The 16,420-nt window shown below is 42.1% G+C and overlaps 1 protein-coding gene across 5 annotated transcripts in view; it reads left to right on the top strand.

The window, feature by feature from the left end:
• The window catches only part of cdc42bpab (CDC42 binding protein kinase alpha (DMPK-like) b), a 119,807-nt gene that overhangs the window by 76,545 nt on the left and 26,842 nt on the right, over positions 1-16,420 (top strand). For all 5 annotated transcript variants that reach the window (XM_074615478.1, XM_074615476.1, XM_074615475.1 and 2 more), the window contains exons 8-19: positions 1,131-1,269; positions 2,406-2,515; positions 2,608-2,687; positions 3,543-3,721; positions 4,988-5,110; positions 6,002-6,135; positions 7,064-7,185; positions 7,345-7,465; positions 7,664-7,774; positions 8,992-9,239; positions 12,372-12,477; positions 15,850-15,974. In XM_074615478.1, coding sequence (XP_074471579.1) covers positions 1,131-1,269; positions 2,406-2,515; positions 2,608-2,687; positions 3,543-3,721; positions 4,988-5,110; positions 6,002-6,135; positions 7,064-7,185; positions 7,345-7,465; positions 7,664-7,774; positions 8,992-9,239; positions 12,372-12,477; positions 15,850-15,974 — 1,598 coding nt within the window. The remainder of the gene's footprint in view (positions 1-1,130; positions 1,270-2,405; positions 2,516-2,607; positions 2,688-3,542; positions 3,722-4,987; positions 5,111-6,001; positions 6,136-7,063; positions 7,186-7,344; positions 7,466-7,663; positions 7,775-8,991; positions 9,240-12,371; positions 12,478-15,849; positions 15,975-16,420) is intronic.

Here is a 16,420-nt window from a genome sequence, read left to right as displayed (position 1 = left end):
GTGTGTGTGTGTGTGTGTGTGTGTGTGTGTGTGGAGGCAGTGTGGTGCACCACTGCAGAACGAATATATGGAAAACACTGATTAGTGTAACCCAGAGGTCAGCAAAGTGCAAATGTACTATGGAGTATTAGGGCCACATTGGGTGGAAAAAAATCTGAGATTTCTAGAAAAAAGTCACAACTTTATGGAAAAAAAAAAATAGTAATATTACAAGAATAGAGCCATAACTTTACGAGAAAAAAATAGTAATATTACGAGAATAACGTCCTAACTTAACGAGAAAAAAAGTTGTAATATTACAAGAATAAAGTCATAACTTTACCAGAAAAAAATTCGCAATATTACAAGAATAAAGTCATAACTTAACGAGAAAAAAAAGTCGTAATATTACGAGAATAAAGTCATAACTTTAGGTGAAAGAAAGTCGCAATATTACGAGAATAAAGTCATAACTTTACGAGAAAAAAAAGAAAATAACACGTAAAATTACTACTTTATAATATGACTTTATTCTCATAATATTACGACTTTTTTCCTCGTAAACCTATGACTTTATTCTCATAATATTATGACTTTATTTTCGAAATCTGAGATTTATTTATTTTCCTCAATGTAGCCCTAATACTAATACCGTCGTACTATAGACCTACAACAATGATAAATAAAATGAAAATGTAAACAAAAAACAGTTATTCATTTCCATTTTTAAAAATCCACAGGGAGCCACTGGAGAGGAGCTAAAGAGCCGCATGTGGCTCCAGAGCCGCAGGTTGCATACCCCTGACCCCTTTATCTGCAAATGTGCAGCAATACCGGGTTTAAACTGAATGAAAAGGCATGCAAAAAAAATGAATGTTGATTTAGAATGTCAATGTTATGAATGAAGCTTCAAACTATTTAGTACAGTCCTAGTATATTACATGTCATTACATTACAAAGAAATATCAATGCTGTAGTAAAAGAGTTGTGAAAGACAGGACATATTGGCATAAGTAGAAACAAAGTGGAAGTAGCAAATGTGCCGGTGACGATGCATGGATAGAGGCACACTGTATAGAGGATGTGAAGGCTAAAAAAAGACAACGTCAAATCTCTGTTCCCCCTAATGCATACCATCACATGTTGCACAGGAGCGGTTCCAGTTCCCACAGCAGATAACAGACGTGACGGAGGACGCAAAGGATCTGATCCGCAGGCTCATTTGCAGTCGAGAGCACCGATTGGGCCAGAACGGCATCGAGGACTTCAAGCACCACCCCTTCTTCATTGGTAGTGTAATGTTACTGATGTCACCATGTCTGCCGTGATTTGAATGTTGCTTCTGTATCCAATATAAATATACAGTATATCTCACGTGTATTTTCATCTACACGTGTGCGTCAGCCTGATTTGGTACTCCGACCATTTAAACCATTTTTTTTTCATACAAATTCAGTAATCAAAGTAAACAAATTAGACTTTCTCCTAGTATCCTTTCTAGAAGTTGTATAGTACGCTATACTCTCTATTAACAGTTGACATATAATTGTATCTTGTGGGTAGGAGTGTAAGAAAATCTAGATACACATGGGTATTGTGACATGTGTTGTGCAATACTGTATCAATTCTCCAAAACATTGTGTCCATTTTTAATTAACCTCTTAAAAATCTGTGGCTGTTTGATCTTTCAGAGGTTGTAGCTAGAGTGAACGATGTTGACATCATCTTAAACTAGAAAACCTAAAGAATCCGTTGAGCCCAACCACGTCTAGATGCTACATGTCTACTACTACTACTGCTACATGCTAGATTGTCAGAAAGGAGGCTCAGGAACGTCCTAGTTTAAGCTACATTTTGTCAAGGAAAAACTGGCATGACCATTTTCAAAGGGGTCCCTTGACCTCTGACCTCCACATATATGAATGAAAATGGGTTCTATGGGTACCCACGAGTCTCCCCTTTACTCCCCACCATGTAGTTTGGGGCAGTTTTTTTGCATGCAGTATAAATGTGTTTTTGCCTATTCTAAAATATGATGTATTTTTGGTGTATCTTTTATACTATGACAGTTTTCCTAAAATATATCATATATAAAATATATAAATATATCGCCTTGCTTACAGTATCGCAATATATTGAATCGTTACCCTTGTACCAGGATGTATCGTATCCCCAGATTCTTCCAATACACAGCCCTACTCGTGGATAGTTTATCGTTGATTATGGGTTATTCTAATTTGGCGTTCTCTATATTGAAAAGTTCCAGGGCTAAAGGGCCTTTTTAACAGGAGATAAAATAGTTAATCAATAAATACAGTATCAATAATTGGCAGTTCAGGTACATAGATTTTCATAGATGTGTGCCACTATTTTCTGCTTATTAATAAAAGAATCATGGATCATCCTGTAACCTATCTTGTGTTCAGGCATCGAATGGGAAAACATCCTTACATGTGAGGCCCCGTACATCCCAGAGGTCAGCAGTCCTACAGACACCTCCAACTTCGACGTGGATGACGACTGCCTGAAGAACTCGGTAAGAGGGTGGTATTCATATATTTTTTTGATAATCGAATATAATAGATGTGAAAATCTGACTTCTGTAATGTTTTTCCAATAATCTTTCAGGAGACCATGCCCCCTCCCTCTCACACTGCCTTCTCTGGCCACCACCTGCCCTTTGTGGGCTTCACCTACACCAGTAAATGGTAAGTGCTTCCTCGGGAAACACAAATACAAATAGATTATTGTTAAAGATTATTTTTGTACCACTGCCTAAATTTAGACTTGTGTCTTTTCTTGGAAAGTCTTTCCTCCCACTTCATTGTTATGATTGTGATGAGTGGGTCTTTAGTGGACAGATGAAATGAAGCAGAGGCACCATTTTCCTCCAGTGTTTTTTTTCAGGTCGGCAAAATTAAGATCGCTGTCGAATGCTGAAATAAAGAGAGAGGTGTGGCACCTTGTCCCAATCTAGCATAATATGTCATTCTAAATGGACAGCTTTCCCAGACAAGCCTTCTCACTGCATAGCATGCATCCATCTACAGAGGCAAACTGAGTGTTGTATCAGCTTCCCTCCCTAATAAGGTGATGTTCATGACTTGCTGTAGATCTTCACACTGAAGGCTTCCCGTGAGAAAGCAACAAACCCACCACTTAACCTTCTTATCTCTTCGAGGCTCAGTTATAATGGCCTTTTCCACTCTTTCTTTCTCTCCTCTTCCCCCCCCACTCTGTCTCTCACACACTCCCCATCTGCCTTTATGTCGCTTTCATTCCTTCTCCACCCTCCCCCCCTCCCTCCTTCCATGACTCAACATCCTCTCATCTTTCAACTCATCTCTATCTCGGTCGTCCACGTCTCTTTCCTGTTTCCCCCTATCCTGTCATTTCCTTCTGGCCTCGTTCCCTACCTTAACTAAACACGTTAAACACATTAAATACATCTTACACTGTTTTAACACCATTATGCCCATTTTTCCCCTCACTCTGTTTATCCCCGATTCTCCTACACCTTTCTCTTCACTACCTTTTCCCGTCCTCCTCCTCCCCCCTTGTAGTTCCCTATCTGACCGGGCTTGCCTGCGACAGCTGGCGGGAGTTCCAGGTGAGGCAGGCCGGGACCAGTTGGACCTGGATGTCCAGCGCAGCCTGGAGGACAGCTTGGCCACAGAGGCCTACGAGAGGAGGATCCGCCGCCTGGAGCAGGAGAAAGTAGAGCTGTGCCGCAAACTGCAAGGTAATGCTGACGAGAAAGAGTTTGGCTGTATTTGAAACCGCATGCTACACTAGCAGTACGTACTCATTTGGACAAAGTGTAGTATGCAGTATGCAAACAAAAGCAAATCTACAGTACGCCAAAAAAAACGGATGTCATACTGATTTGGAAAAAATCTCCATCTGCATCGGACCAGTCTACCTCGCCTACAGATCTATGTTCACAACAACAGCAACCAAAAACAGCACATTTTTTTTACATTTTCCGTAGCCATTTCATCACTAAATTTACTTCTGAGAACTTTTGAGGCTAGAAATCCGCTGTGTAGATTTAAAATATAGAAGAAAGGCTTTTATTTCCCCTTTGACGGATGGTTTGTTTGAATATCGCAACACTAATGTCCATCATAAAATGATCGGTATCCTGTGATTATCTGACTTTTTGGAGTCGAAAAGCTCCACAATCGCCCGTGGGTGTAGCTCGCTAGAGAGCTCACAGACCGGCTAAAGAGCAGCAGGGTGGCGAGGGAAAGAGCAGCCTCTGACGGGGCAGAGAGATACCTGCTGATACAACATGACCCTTTTTAACATTCCTCTAATATCTGGAGGGAGATCAGTCCTCTGTTTTGTTGCTGTATCTGAAAAAGCAGTTTGAATAAATGTTGTCAAGCAATATTTCATATTTAGCGTCTCCCCTCGTTGATCATCCTGTTTGTCTTGCTTCACCATGAGCGGTTAACTTGTTTAATAAATGTGTAAAAGAAGTTGTTTAAGGGGTGGTGGAGCTAAACCTGCAGTATCTTATGTAGTAAAAAAGTAAAGTCAAATTTCAAAGCTCAATAAATTGTATTAGTTAGTTTTTTTGTCCAGTGCTTTAAGAGCTGGTTTAAAGGCGAAAGCCTGGCCGAGCACACTGCAATATAAATCACTAACAGTTTCATACTGCATACTACTGAGGAACGCAGTATGCACTCTATACTGCATACTGCGTTCCTCGGTAGTATGCAGTAGGCGGTTTCGAATACAGCACCAGTCTTTGCAATTTGAGTCTGAGAGAGAGGAGACACATCAGTGCATTCTTTGTACAGTTGTTTAAAAAGGTATGCATAAAGAGTTCAGATTACCAAAACACACACACACACATACATTTACCCTGACATGCACACAGACACTCGTACTGTATGTTCAGTGGTCTAACTAGAATGCATGACAACATCTCATCACATTTCAGTTTTTTAAAAAGCATAACAAAACACCTAACTGATGCCTCTTGTTTGACCCTTTGCAGAGTCGACTCAGACGGTGCAGGCCCTGCAGCACCCAACAGGCGAGGGCCCTCCGAGCGCCAACAAGGAGGTGGAGATCAGGAGTCTGAAGAGCGAGATCGACATCCTCAAGAAGCAGATCGCCGGTCAGGATTTTATATTTACCGGCTACATTTTTACTGACTTAAAGGGACTATTTGTAACTTTCAGAAATGCTTCTTAACAGCGACACCTGTGGCCGTGAAATCAACGAAAGTCAGCGTCGGGCTCGCGCTTGCTCGCTCTCAATATACCTGAACGAGCATCACTCAAAACAGTGAGGCGACACAAGTCAGCTAAAAGCACAACATCACTCTATATTTCAGCTGCTTGGCAGTAATGTTAGCTGACCAGACGAAGGTCTCTCCATGAACATGATTTAGATCTGATCCTAGTGTTGGCTTTTCCTGCCTAAGTGCAGGCTGAAGCAGCGGCGCTCTACAGCGTGTCTCCCTGCTCTCTCCTCCCGCAGCCGGAGAGAGCAGAGGAGACACCGGCACCCGGTCGGTAACGAGAGGGTAACGTTACTAGCTAAGGATTTCCGTCACTTCACAAGACACGGGAAACCTCTGTTGGTCTGGAGGAGCTGCAGCATTTTTTTTCTGCACAAACGTCCACTGTGCATTCACTAGATATTCTCAGAGCTAAACTAACTCTTCTGCAGTGAGGAGTGAGCGCGCGTTCACGTCTAGAGGTGGCGCGAGCTGAGAACGCGCGCGCTCTCTGAGTGAAGGCAGGCAGGCAGAGTTGGAGAGGCAGCGGCCACACGCGAACGCGCATATGTGAGCGCGCATGTGTGACGACCCGCTACATTTATGCGCGTACAAAGTTACCAATAGTCCCTTTAACAGCCAAATTTTAAAATTGGGCAAACTCTGAACAGAACTTCTTGTATTGTAAAACTTTGAAACAAACTAACACAGCCACAGTCAAATACTATCACAAGTTTAAGCACCATTTAATTTAACTTTAAACCTTTGTGTATGTGCGTGTGTCAGACTCAGGCCAGCTTGAGAAGCAGCTGGAGGACGTGTCGTTGGCCCGCAGGGACCTGGAAGACACATCGAAACACGTCAAGACTCTGGAGAAGCAGATGAAGAGCGTTGCACAGGACAGGGAGGACATGCACAAGGTAGAAACAGTAATGGATTAATGGATGGCAGTTCTGTCTGTGAATGTATTTTGTATTTTCTGTATCTGAATTTATATGCTGTGTGCGACCACGGAGATGAGAGTGACGGCCGGCTTGACCGCACGTTACCGCAATACGATAACGTTTCCTGTCCGTAACAGAGTTAGCAGGCAGCTTTAGCCATCCACCATTTTCTGCTTTGTCATTTCGGCTAATTTGTTTTGGTTTTTGAGGGATACGGAACCGATATGATGTCATGTTACTCGGACTACAACAATAAAAGCGGTAACTTCCTTCTACCTCCTTGCCATCTCTATCTCTCTCTCTTTTCTCTCTTTATTTTTTGAATGAGTCGGGAGGTCGACAGCAGAGCCTAACTTTACTTTCAATGTTATCAAACTAAGAGAAATGCTCTCCCCTCGTCCTAAAATGGTCCTAAATCGATACTAGCGTACTTCCTTGTTAACAGTTGAAGCTGCGGCGCTGTGTGTGTGTGTGTGTTTTACCAATCGGCGACGGTCATCCATGAGAAAAATCCAACCCGAAAGTTCTGTTACTTTCAGGAAGTACTATCCCCTGACCAGAGCCTTTTTTGGGGGTAAAATGGCCTCTTAAATGTCCACGGAACTTAATTTAGACCCTGATCCCTACAGTCCAAACGCAACAAGTTCCTCGAAAGGTTCTTAGTTCTGGGGGAATGTTCCTGCGTGGAAACAGGCCTAATAATACCTGTGTATGTGTGGACAAGGCCTAAGACCTGTATTATAGTTGTTCCTTCAAACACAAGATCATTGTTCAAATAAGAAAAGCAGATTGCTCAACTTTGATTAAAAAAAGTCAAATGAACTTAAATTCTATTGAGATGAATTTCCCTACAGGTCACTGTAAGTATCTCAATGTTTATCTCCATTCTCCCTTTTCTGGCCAGGATCTTCTGGAGGCCAATGAGAAGCTGAAGTCTCAGTCCAAAGAGCTGAAGGAAGCTCACAGCCAGAGAAAGCTGGCCATGCAGGAGTTTTCTGAGCTCAACGAGAGACTCACAGAACTCAGGTAGGATCACACAGAACATTTCTCAAAACCCAAGACTCCTACACTTCTTAGTTGTTTAATGCCCAAATTGTAATCATAAGTGGTCATACAGTATATTTGCTCAAGATCCATTTCATTGTTTTGCCTTATTGCTCACCTTTGACTGAACTCTTCCCCAAGGTCGATGAAGCAGCGTCTGGGTCGCCAGTTGCGCGACAAGGAGGAGGAGATGGAGAGCCAGAGTCAGAAGGTGGAGGCTCTCCGCCTCGAGGTGCGAAAGGCCGAGAGGTCCAAGAAGGAGGTAGAGTAGTCTCCCTGTGGTTGCTAGCACACCCTGTTGTGTCTCCGTTCACTGGTTGGTGCACAGTTCAAACCTCTATTTCCGTCCGTGTACTCATGTTCTACAGTAGATTAGAAACAATGTTGCAGAGGCAGTAAAATGGGAAATGGTGTATGATGTATGCTTGCATCCGATCACCGGAGTTTACATGTGCATCAGATGGAGGCGCAGTCGGAGGAGCGGTCAGCGGAGGCTCAGAAAGAGAGGAAGCAGAGAGAGCGTAACGAGCAGTATAGCCGACAGCTGGAGGAGGAGTTGGAAGGGCTTAAGGTAAGTGTGCAAATAAACACAGCTCGACATTAACCAGTTCATCCACAAAGTCTCTGCACATCCTTAAAAGAGGACCTATTCCCTTTCCTTCAGTGTGTTGTATAGTTTTTTGTGCCTGTAAAAAGTCTGCAATGTTACAAAGTACACGCCAAAGGGAGTTACTCTCCCCCACAGAAACACTGCTCCTGAAACGCCTTGATTCAAGTCACGCCTTTTCTTCCTTAACATGGTGATGTCACCAAGTAACACATTTGCATAATACCTGCCTAGCGGCTAGTTTGGCACGCCTTCAAACAAAGCTAGTTAAGGCCCACACACACCAAGCCGACATCAAAGAACTAGCGCCGACAGAGGCCACCAGTTGAGTCGCCTCACGTCGCCTTTGTCTCGGCCAAAAAGTTGCACTTGAACACAACGCAAAGACTACAGCCAACGGCCAATTACCACGTACGTTCTGCGCCTGCATGAGAGGAAATAACTCTCCACACCAGCAGGTGGCGATAGTCTGTATTTGTCATTCAAAAAGGGAAACCGGAAGTCGGAGGACTACGGATATACAAGCTGTTGTTATGATACGTACATGAAACAAAGAGGCGTTTACTGACCATTTTCACACCACTCTAACTCACCACTTAGTTTCATTCCAGATGGCCATGTCGTTGTGAAAATATCCGTGTGATCAGATGAGATGACTTTACTCGCTGGCTTGCTTTCCTCACTTCCGTTTCTCTTCTCGTGCACTGATTCGCTTAAGCTGAACCGCCAATCAGAGTAATTTCTCTCACTGACGGGCGCTGAATCGGCCTAAAAAACTCCGACACGGGCAGACTAGAGCCGACAGTGCGGGATACACCGAAAAAAACTAGACCGACGGACGCTCACCAAAGGCCCCAAACTTCTCCCAATGGCCGACTGTTGGCTTGGTGTGTCGGGGCCTTTAGAGCAGAGCAGAGCTGGTGTGGAGTCCGAAGAGTTTGGTTCGGTTGACCAATCACAACAGAGCAGGCCAGCTGACCAATCAGAGAAAAGATACAGCATTTTTGAACATTAAAGCATGTAAACCTGTTCTAGTAGAAACCCTGGAAATAAGCGTAATAGGTCCTCTTTAAGACTTATAGTTCACAAAGAGTCTCATTTGTCCCCGTCACACTCCTTTCTCCACACTTTACTAATCATCATCTCAACCTCACCATCCCCACTTTCCTCCCACCGTCCAGTTAAAGCAGGCCGGCTCCTCCGCCGCCCCGGCCTCAGCAGACCAGACCCAGGAGGTGGGACGCCTGCGGGGCGACCTGGAGAAGAAAACGCTCCTGTACGAGGAGGAGTTGGCGCGCAGAGAAGCGCAGCACAGTACTGAGCTGAAGGCCCTGCGCAAGGAGCTCCGGGATGCCGAGAGCCAACACCTCGCCCTGCAGAAAGAGATCCTGATGCTCAAAGACAAGCTGGACAAGACTCGCCGTGAGAGGTACGCTTCCTTTTATTCATCCGAGTGGGAAATCGGATTGAAATGTGGGCTGGTTATAGTGCTGAAGTTACAGTGTTTTATAACAATGATCAAGGCAATGCTTTTTTACATTTGTGGTGTAGTGGAGTCCAATATCCATGACATTATTTTTGTTTTCTTCGTTGTCCTTTCCAGTGACGATTGCATGAGGTAATTACAGTTCTATTAAAAATAGCTCAAGTCCCTGTCTGGTATAAATGTGTAGTAACTGGGAAGTGCTGTTTCCTTTGAATAGTTAATCTATAATATTCTTACATGTTTATTTAATAGTTTAATGTTGCCCCTAACCCAGCACAGAGAATAACCTCATGCAGGTAACCTCCTTCCAGGGGTTCCCAGGTATTCTCATCCCCATTTCACAGGAGACGTATGAAGATCAAGAGTTTCATTCCAAAGATGTTTCAGAGAACTTGTTTACTTGTGAAATGGTTGCTGACATAAAGGATCTTATTGACATTCCTTTTAAAGTAGTTCTACTCTTTTTAAGGCTTGCATGGGAGTTGTTGATGTTTACCTCAGTTGGTCACATTCTTGAGCCATAAAATTGAAAGCAAATATCCGAGCGAGGCAGTAACAGTGCTGTGCTGTTGAGATGATAAATTGTTATTTTACTCATTTATGTCCCCTTAAAGGAATACTTAGGATTATTTGAAGTGGGTTTGTGTGAGGTACTTATCCATTATTAGTCAGTCTATTATCTACAGTAGATGACGGTCGGCATGCCCCCAGTTTGGAGAAACAGACAGGCGTTACTGCATGGAGGCAAAGCAATGTACTGCTGTGGACGGGGGCGGCAGCAGCAAAACCTATTTTAGCCACCTAAGGGACCGTACACATACCGCGTCTTTTGCATGCTCAAATCCACTGTTGTCAAACACAGGAGCGACGCCGTCGCGACGCACAAGCCTTCCCAAGCCTTCCCAAGCGGCTATTTTTCACGGTGCGCTACGCCTGCACTCATCGTCATCGCAGCGCGCAGGTTTTGGTTGCTTAGTAACGGTAGGCACAACAGGAGCCCAACCTCCGAAGCACCTTGGATAGAAGGATGAAAGCGGCCCGGCTGGCGTTTTCCACGTGTTTTTAGACGCTACATGTGAACGGCCCTTAAAGAAAGGTCCACCTAAAACAATCGATATCATTTTAAGTGTACGCTATATTTAGAATATTTTCTGAACTATCTATACTGTTTTTGTCAACGGAGTCTGGTGGCTTTGAAGAGAGCATAGATAAGTTTCACTGTCAATTCAGTTCCCTGTTGGAAAAGGAGAAGAAAAGGGCTGTCTGACAGCAAGATGGTGCGGTGGAAATATTCTAAACATAGCCTACACTTAAACTGATATTGATTGTTTTTAGGTGAGTCTTTCCTTTAGGTGTCTAAAATACGTTTTTCTACCGTCCCCATCTACAGTAGTACATTTCTTTGCTCCGGTGTCGGTACTCCTGTCTGTTTCTCTAAACAGGGGGCGTGCTGACCATCATCTACTGTAGGTAATACACTGACTATGGATAATACCTCATACAACCCCACTTCAAAACACCACAACTATCCCTTTAATCAAGGGTATATTTCTGAATTGGAACAACGTGGCAACTTATAAAACTCACTTATTGTAAAACTCACTATACTGTAGTTTTTAATAGAAAAGTAAGGATGAAAATGGTTGAATTAGTAGGAAAAAATATTCTGTCAAAATGTGCCAACTCAGATATTAAATACCAAGAAATGAAAAGAAACAGCCTATTTTTCTGCGGCAGACCCCCTGGTAGGTTCTCGGGGGCACCTGATCCCACCTTGAGAACTGCTGGTTTAATCACATTTTAATCAAATCTTCTTTTTGAGGATAAAACCTCAGAGCTTTGTTTTTGTACCCTGTAGCCTAACTTCCCCGCCTGGTGTTACTGACATATTATTCTCACTGCTTGCTAATTCATTTTTAAACACGCCGCTGTATCAGATTCTAACTGCATTAATGTGTTTGGGCTGAATAATGTGTACCTGGTCTTAGTACCAAGCCTTTGATTTAGGATTTGAGGAAATGTGTGGAGTGGAACTTGAGGCCCACACGAACAAAGGGAGGAGAATAGATGAGGCGTTCTGTGGGAGGTTGGCTGAGAGATTGGTGAACATTTCATTGTATTTTTGATATGTTTAGGATTAGTTTAGGAGGCTGGAAGGCAGAAAAATCATTCCACAAAACCAAAATCTCTGAATAAATTCCCATTTTTGAAAGATTGAGTTAGTATTCATGTTAAAATGACAAAGTCAAGAGTAAAGATTGGATTTGTAGCTATGAATTATGGTTTTTGAATAAATGTAAGTTTATAAAAATGTCACAGGTAGGGATGTAAGAAAATATTGATACACAAGTATCGTGATATTATGTTTTGCGATACTGTATATATTCTCCAAAACACTGTATTGATTTTTAATTAACCTCTTAGAAATCCGACAGCCCGCCGGCGGACCCGGACACGGTTTTATCTTTTGGAGGTTGTAGCGGGTTTGGTATCAACCGAGGTTAAATAAGGCTACAAAGTTTAATTTAAGTTTGAATTTTGACGAGGAAAATGGCCATTTTCTAAGGATATTTCACAGATATGTGAATGACAATGTGTTCTTTGGGTACCCACGAGTCTCCCCTTTACAGACATGCCCACTTTATGATAATCACATGCAGTTATATACATGCAGTATTTAAATTTAAATAAATAATTCAATAATGGTGTGTTTGAATATTCCTGCATACTGGGGTCCCTAAACAGTCTTGGAATTCCATAAATTGGGTATCACTGTAAAGCTGAGACTCTTGTGGATCCAATGAGCCCAACTGTATTCATGTGTGATGATGTTAGTTCCCATAGTAGCCATTTCACATGGTGACTTTTTTTTACTCAGATGGTGGTGTGTTCTTTGTGCTATGGCAGTTTTCCTAAAATTAGATTTTAAAAATCTGAATATATCGTCTTGCATACAGTATTGCAATATATTGAATCATTACCCCCGTATCATGATACGTATCGTATCGCCAGATTCTTGCCAATACACAGCCCCACTCACATGTTTAACAATCCATGCTCGTGTGTTTTCTCTAGCCAAAGCGAGCGGGAAGAGTTTGAGACGGAGAACAAGCAGAAGTACGAGAGGGAGAGAGTCCTGCTTACCGAGGAAAACAAGAAGCTGTCCAGTGAACTGGATAAGGTAAGAAACGTGTTCTCAAATCACTCTAAAAAACACACACACGTCATAAATAAGTCTGGTTTCTCTTGCTCTTTCTCAATGTTTGTATTTTTCTGTCTTGCTTTCTCAGCCGTTTAGTGATCTGTTTATCTCTCTAAAACACACATACATGCACATGCAAAACACAATTCCCTAACCCCAGGTAACCTCACTCAGGCCAGCCCAAACCCTTTCATCACATTCCTCCTTCCACCCCCTCTCTCCCAGCTACGCCAAAGAAATCACTGTTCAATATCCCCCCGTAAAAACACCCCGTAGCCTCCTACACAGTCAGATGGAATGACTCTCTGGATTACGCTCTGTTGACTTTGGAAATAGCTCTTGGAAGTTAAAAAAAAAAAAGCCTCCCAATTTAAACAATGTCCTAGAAGTGGGAGGCATTTTGACATATGGAATCAAATGTCAATGTGTTGTTTTTAAAGTCTGCAACTGATAAAATGGAAAGTATCTTGATGAAATGGAGAGAATATGGATGTGGAATGATAGCACGTCACTCTACTAGTTATTTAATGTATTATTCTGTTATTTAACATTCTGAAAAATGATATTTATAAAAGCTAAAGGACTCAGATTAATACAGATTAAATCTGTCTGTATGATTAGCTTCTTTGCACAAAACAGTTCTCCAATACATTTGGAGTGTGTGAAAATATTATTGTTTGACTAGGCTTATCTTTCAAAGGAGGCACTGGAGTTCAACACTGTTTGCTTAGTAGCAAAATCAGGCCACTCCGTCTTCAATTCTAATGTCTTTTTGTGTGTTTTCAGTAAAGGAGAGAGAAATGTTCACTGTTGACGAGCTCAAGTTGGTGATGAGTGTGGGGTAATAATGCAGAAAGACAGGCTGTGTTATTGCAGTTCAGCCAGACATGAGAAACTTTTACTGCGTGTTTAGAAATGAAGTTTCAGATTCTTGCAAGATTTTTCTCATTCTCTTTTTTTTCTGTAAGGCTCGTATAAGTATTTCAATTCAGATTCACCAAACCCTTTTAACTCCACAAACATGCCGGTAAAATATTACAAATCTTGTTGTTGTTACCCATATACTGTATGTATAGATGGACAACACGTCTCCATTTCCTCCAAATGCACAAATTTGAAGCCCAAATATCCCAGATACGGGATCTGCCATGTTGAGGTTTTTTACTTTGGCTTTTTAGTTTGGCCCATGTCCGATCCTCTAACATGGAGGGGGGAGGATCTATGAGCTATACTGCAGCCAGCCACCAGGGGGCGATCCAGATGTTTTGGCTTCACTTTTGGGGAGCTATCATGTCGTCCATCTTTATATACAGTCTATTTTATAAATTTATTTTTATTATAGGTGATGGCAGTTACATCTTTAAACTCCAAATGTATAATGCATTACAAGTCAAAGAATCAGAATCAGAATCAGAATTGTGTTTATTGCCAGGTGTAAAAGGTATACACTAGGAATTTGCTTTGGTTATGTTGGTGCAAGTCAAACAATATAATAACAAAAGAATATATAAAAACGTTAGAATAAAATAAGAATAAAAAATGAAATTCTACCAATATACAATATACAAAATAAGCTACAAACAAAAATAAAAATATTAAAAAAATGTGTTTCCACCGGTGAAGCAAGGCAGACTCTCTGTACACGACTCATATGACTGACCTGCCACTTTGTTCGTACAAATTGCGTCTTTCTTTTGTTCTATTTTTTGTTGTCCTCATGTAGCTTGCTGGATTAACAGCTCCAGCCATGATTTCCTGGGATTTCCTGGTGTCTGATGATCATTTCCCAAACCTGTGCAGACGTCTGTGTGGTGTTGTAACCGCTACGTCACATCTGGGCATGAAAGCATCATTTTGAAACATGATCCCCTGACTAAATGTGTAATATTTCTAATTTTTTTTATTTATTTATTTTTATTTAATCATTATTATTATTTAAAGATTCATTGAGATTAAAAATCTTTTTCAAGAGTGTCCTGGCCAAGATAGGCAGCAGCACAGCTACACGGTTGCAGACATAAAACAAACATAACATTTAAAACGGAGACAAACAGCAAATTACAGAATCATACGGTATTGAAAAAAATATTCATCAGCATTCAAAACATCTACAGCCAGATATGCTTGTTTCCAAGACCTTTAGAAGCACTTTAAAGATATTCAGTGAGACCAGCTCTCCAAGATTCAGGTCCTTTTGTAACTGATTCCAAGAAGAGGGAGCAGCATACTGGTATTCCCTTTTTCCCAGTTCAGCACGTACTTTGGGGACAGGTAATAGGATTTAGTCCTGGGAGAGAAGACGGTAACTTCCCATACAGTAGGTCCGTAGGTAAGATGGAAGCAGACCAAGAATAGCCTTATAAATAAGAATACGCCAGTGGTTCAGTCAACGGGTGGACAAGATCCACCATCCTAAATCAAATCCACCTTGAGTGATTTTATATATTTCAAACCATGTAATGCAATGTGTTTTTGATGAGGCGCGGTGTCTGTGTTCATATTAGCAACCCCGGACTGCTGTTACACTTCATATATGGAATGATTTCATCACTGGGAGCCCATTACAGACTGAAGCATGCAGTATGTCATTTAGCACCAGAAGAGTTCCAGTACTTGAACTTACTTTGTCTGTGTTTATCTCAGCGGCTGGAAGCCATTCCCAACAACATTATTTAATGACCTTGACTGTCCTCACAGATATTCCAAACATTTGTTGGCGACCAGCTTCGGCTCATTGGAAAGGAATTGCAAAACAATATTAAATGAGTGTTTTAGCTTGCACATTACATCACAGTCTTTACAGTCGCAATACACCACAAAAATGTGCCCACAAAGTAGGCATTTAAGCAAACAATGGGGCAGTTTGAGACTTGTAATGATGTCACCGTGGTTACATCTTCACACACCTCCGATATTAAAGGATTCAGGAAAGGTTTTTTAATCAATCACCCTGTGTGTGTGTGTGTGTGTGTGTGTGTGTGTGTGTGTGTGTGTGTGTGAATAAGTCCGCACACCTCCTTAGCAGTGCTGTAGTCAAGCGTGGTTGAGCATCTGGGAGTTAAATCATAAAAGACTGTCATAACCTTCAACAATACAATGATTAATTTTCCATATTGGACCAGTCATCACGTTCAAGGCTGAGCACCTTTGCTTGTAGTGACGCAGCGACGTCACCTGTTAGACTCATTACACAGTAGTACAGTTTTGTAATGTAATGCCATGGTGTCTATATATACATATGAATCCATTTACCAGGTGTCATACTTCCTCACGACAGCTTTACAACATTACGCTTTTTAGAATGATGTTTAATATGATCTGTTTTCTTTGCTTGTGTGTGTTCCCCCTCAGCTGACCAGCATGTTTGAGAAGGTGAGCGACTCCAACAGGCAGCTGGAGGATGAGATGAGGGAGCTGGCTGACAAAAAGGAGAGTGTGGCTCACTGGGAGGCCCAGATCACGGAAATTATCCAATGGTGAGACACGCTCACACGCACACACACACACACACACACACACACACACACACAAAAGCCCTGTTTCAACCGCAGGAACTTTCCCTCGGAGCTAAGAACCTTTTGAGTAGGGATGTTAATAATTAACCGTTAACCGACATTAAGCATTTTAACCGACTGTAGCCCGCGTTACAGATACAGGAAGTTGGCTCCGGTCTATGGCTCGCTTGAGCGGAGGAGTTGTAGCCTCGTAGCATTTATTCACCGACAAATAAACCGTACACACACTGTCTGCTACATCTACGTTCACAGCTAGAACGCCACCAACAACACAGTCAGTCAGAAACTCGCTGAAGTTACGCCCCTCTAGAGCGTATGTGTGTGTGGCTACAGTGACACGGAGCCACCGGCAACGCTAGCAGCTGCTAACGTAGCACAAACACACACACTGTTTGTAGGACAATCGC

The sequence above is a fragment of the Sebastes fasciatus genome, chromosome 18, assembly GCF_043250625.1.
Source record: "Sebastes fasciatus isolate fSebFas1 chromosome 18, fSebFas1.pri, whole genome shotgun sequence".
NCBI lineage: Eukaryota > Metazoa > Chordata > Actinopteri > Perciformes > Sebastidae > Sebastes > Sebastes fasciatus.
This window is presented reverse-complemented; position numbering and strand designations above follow the sequence as displayed.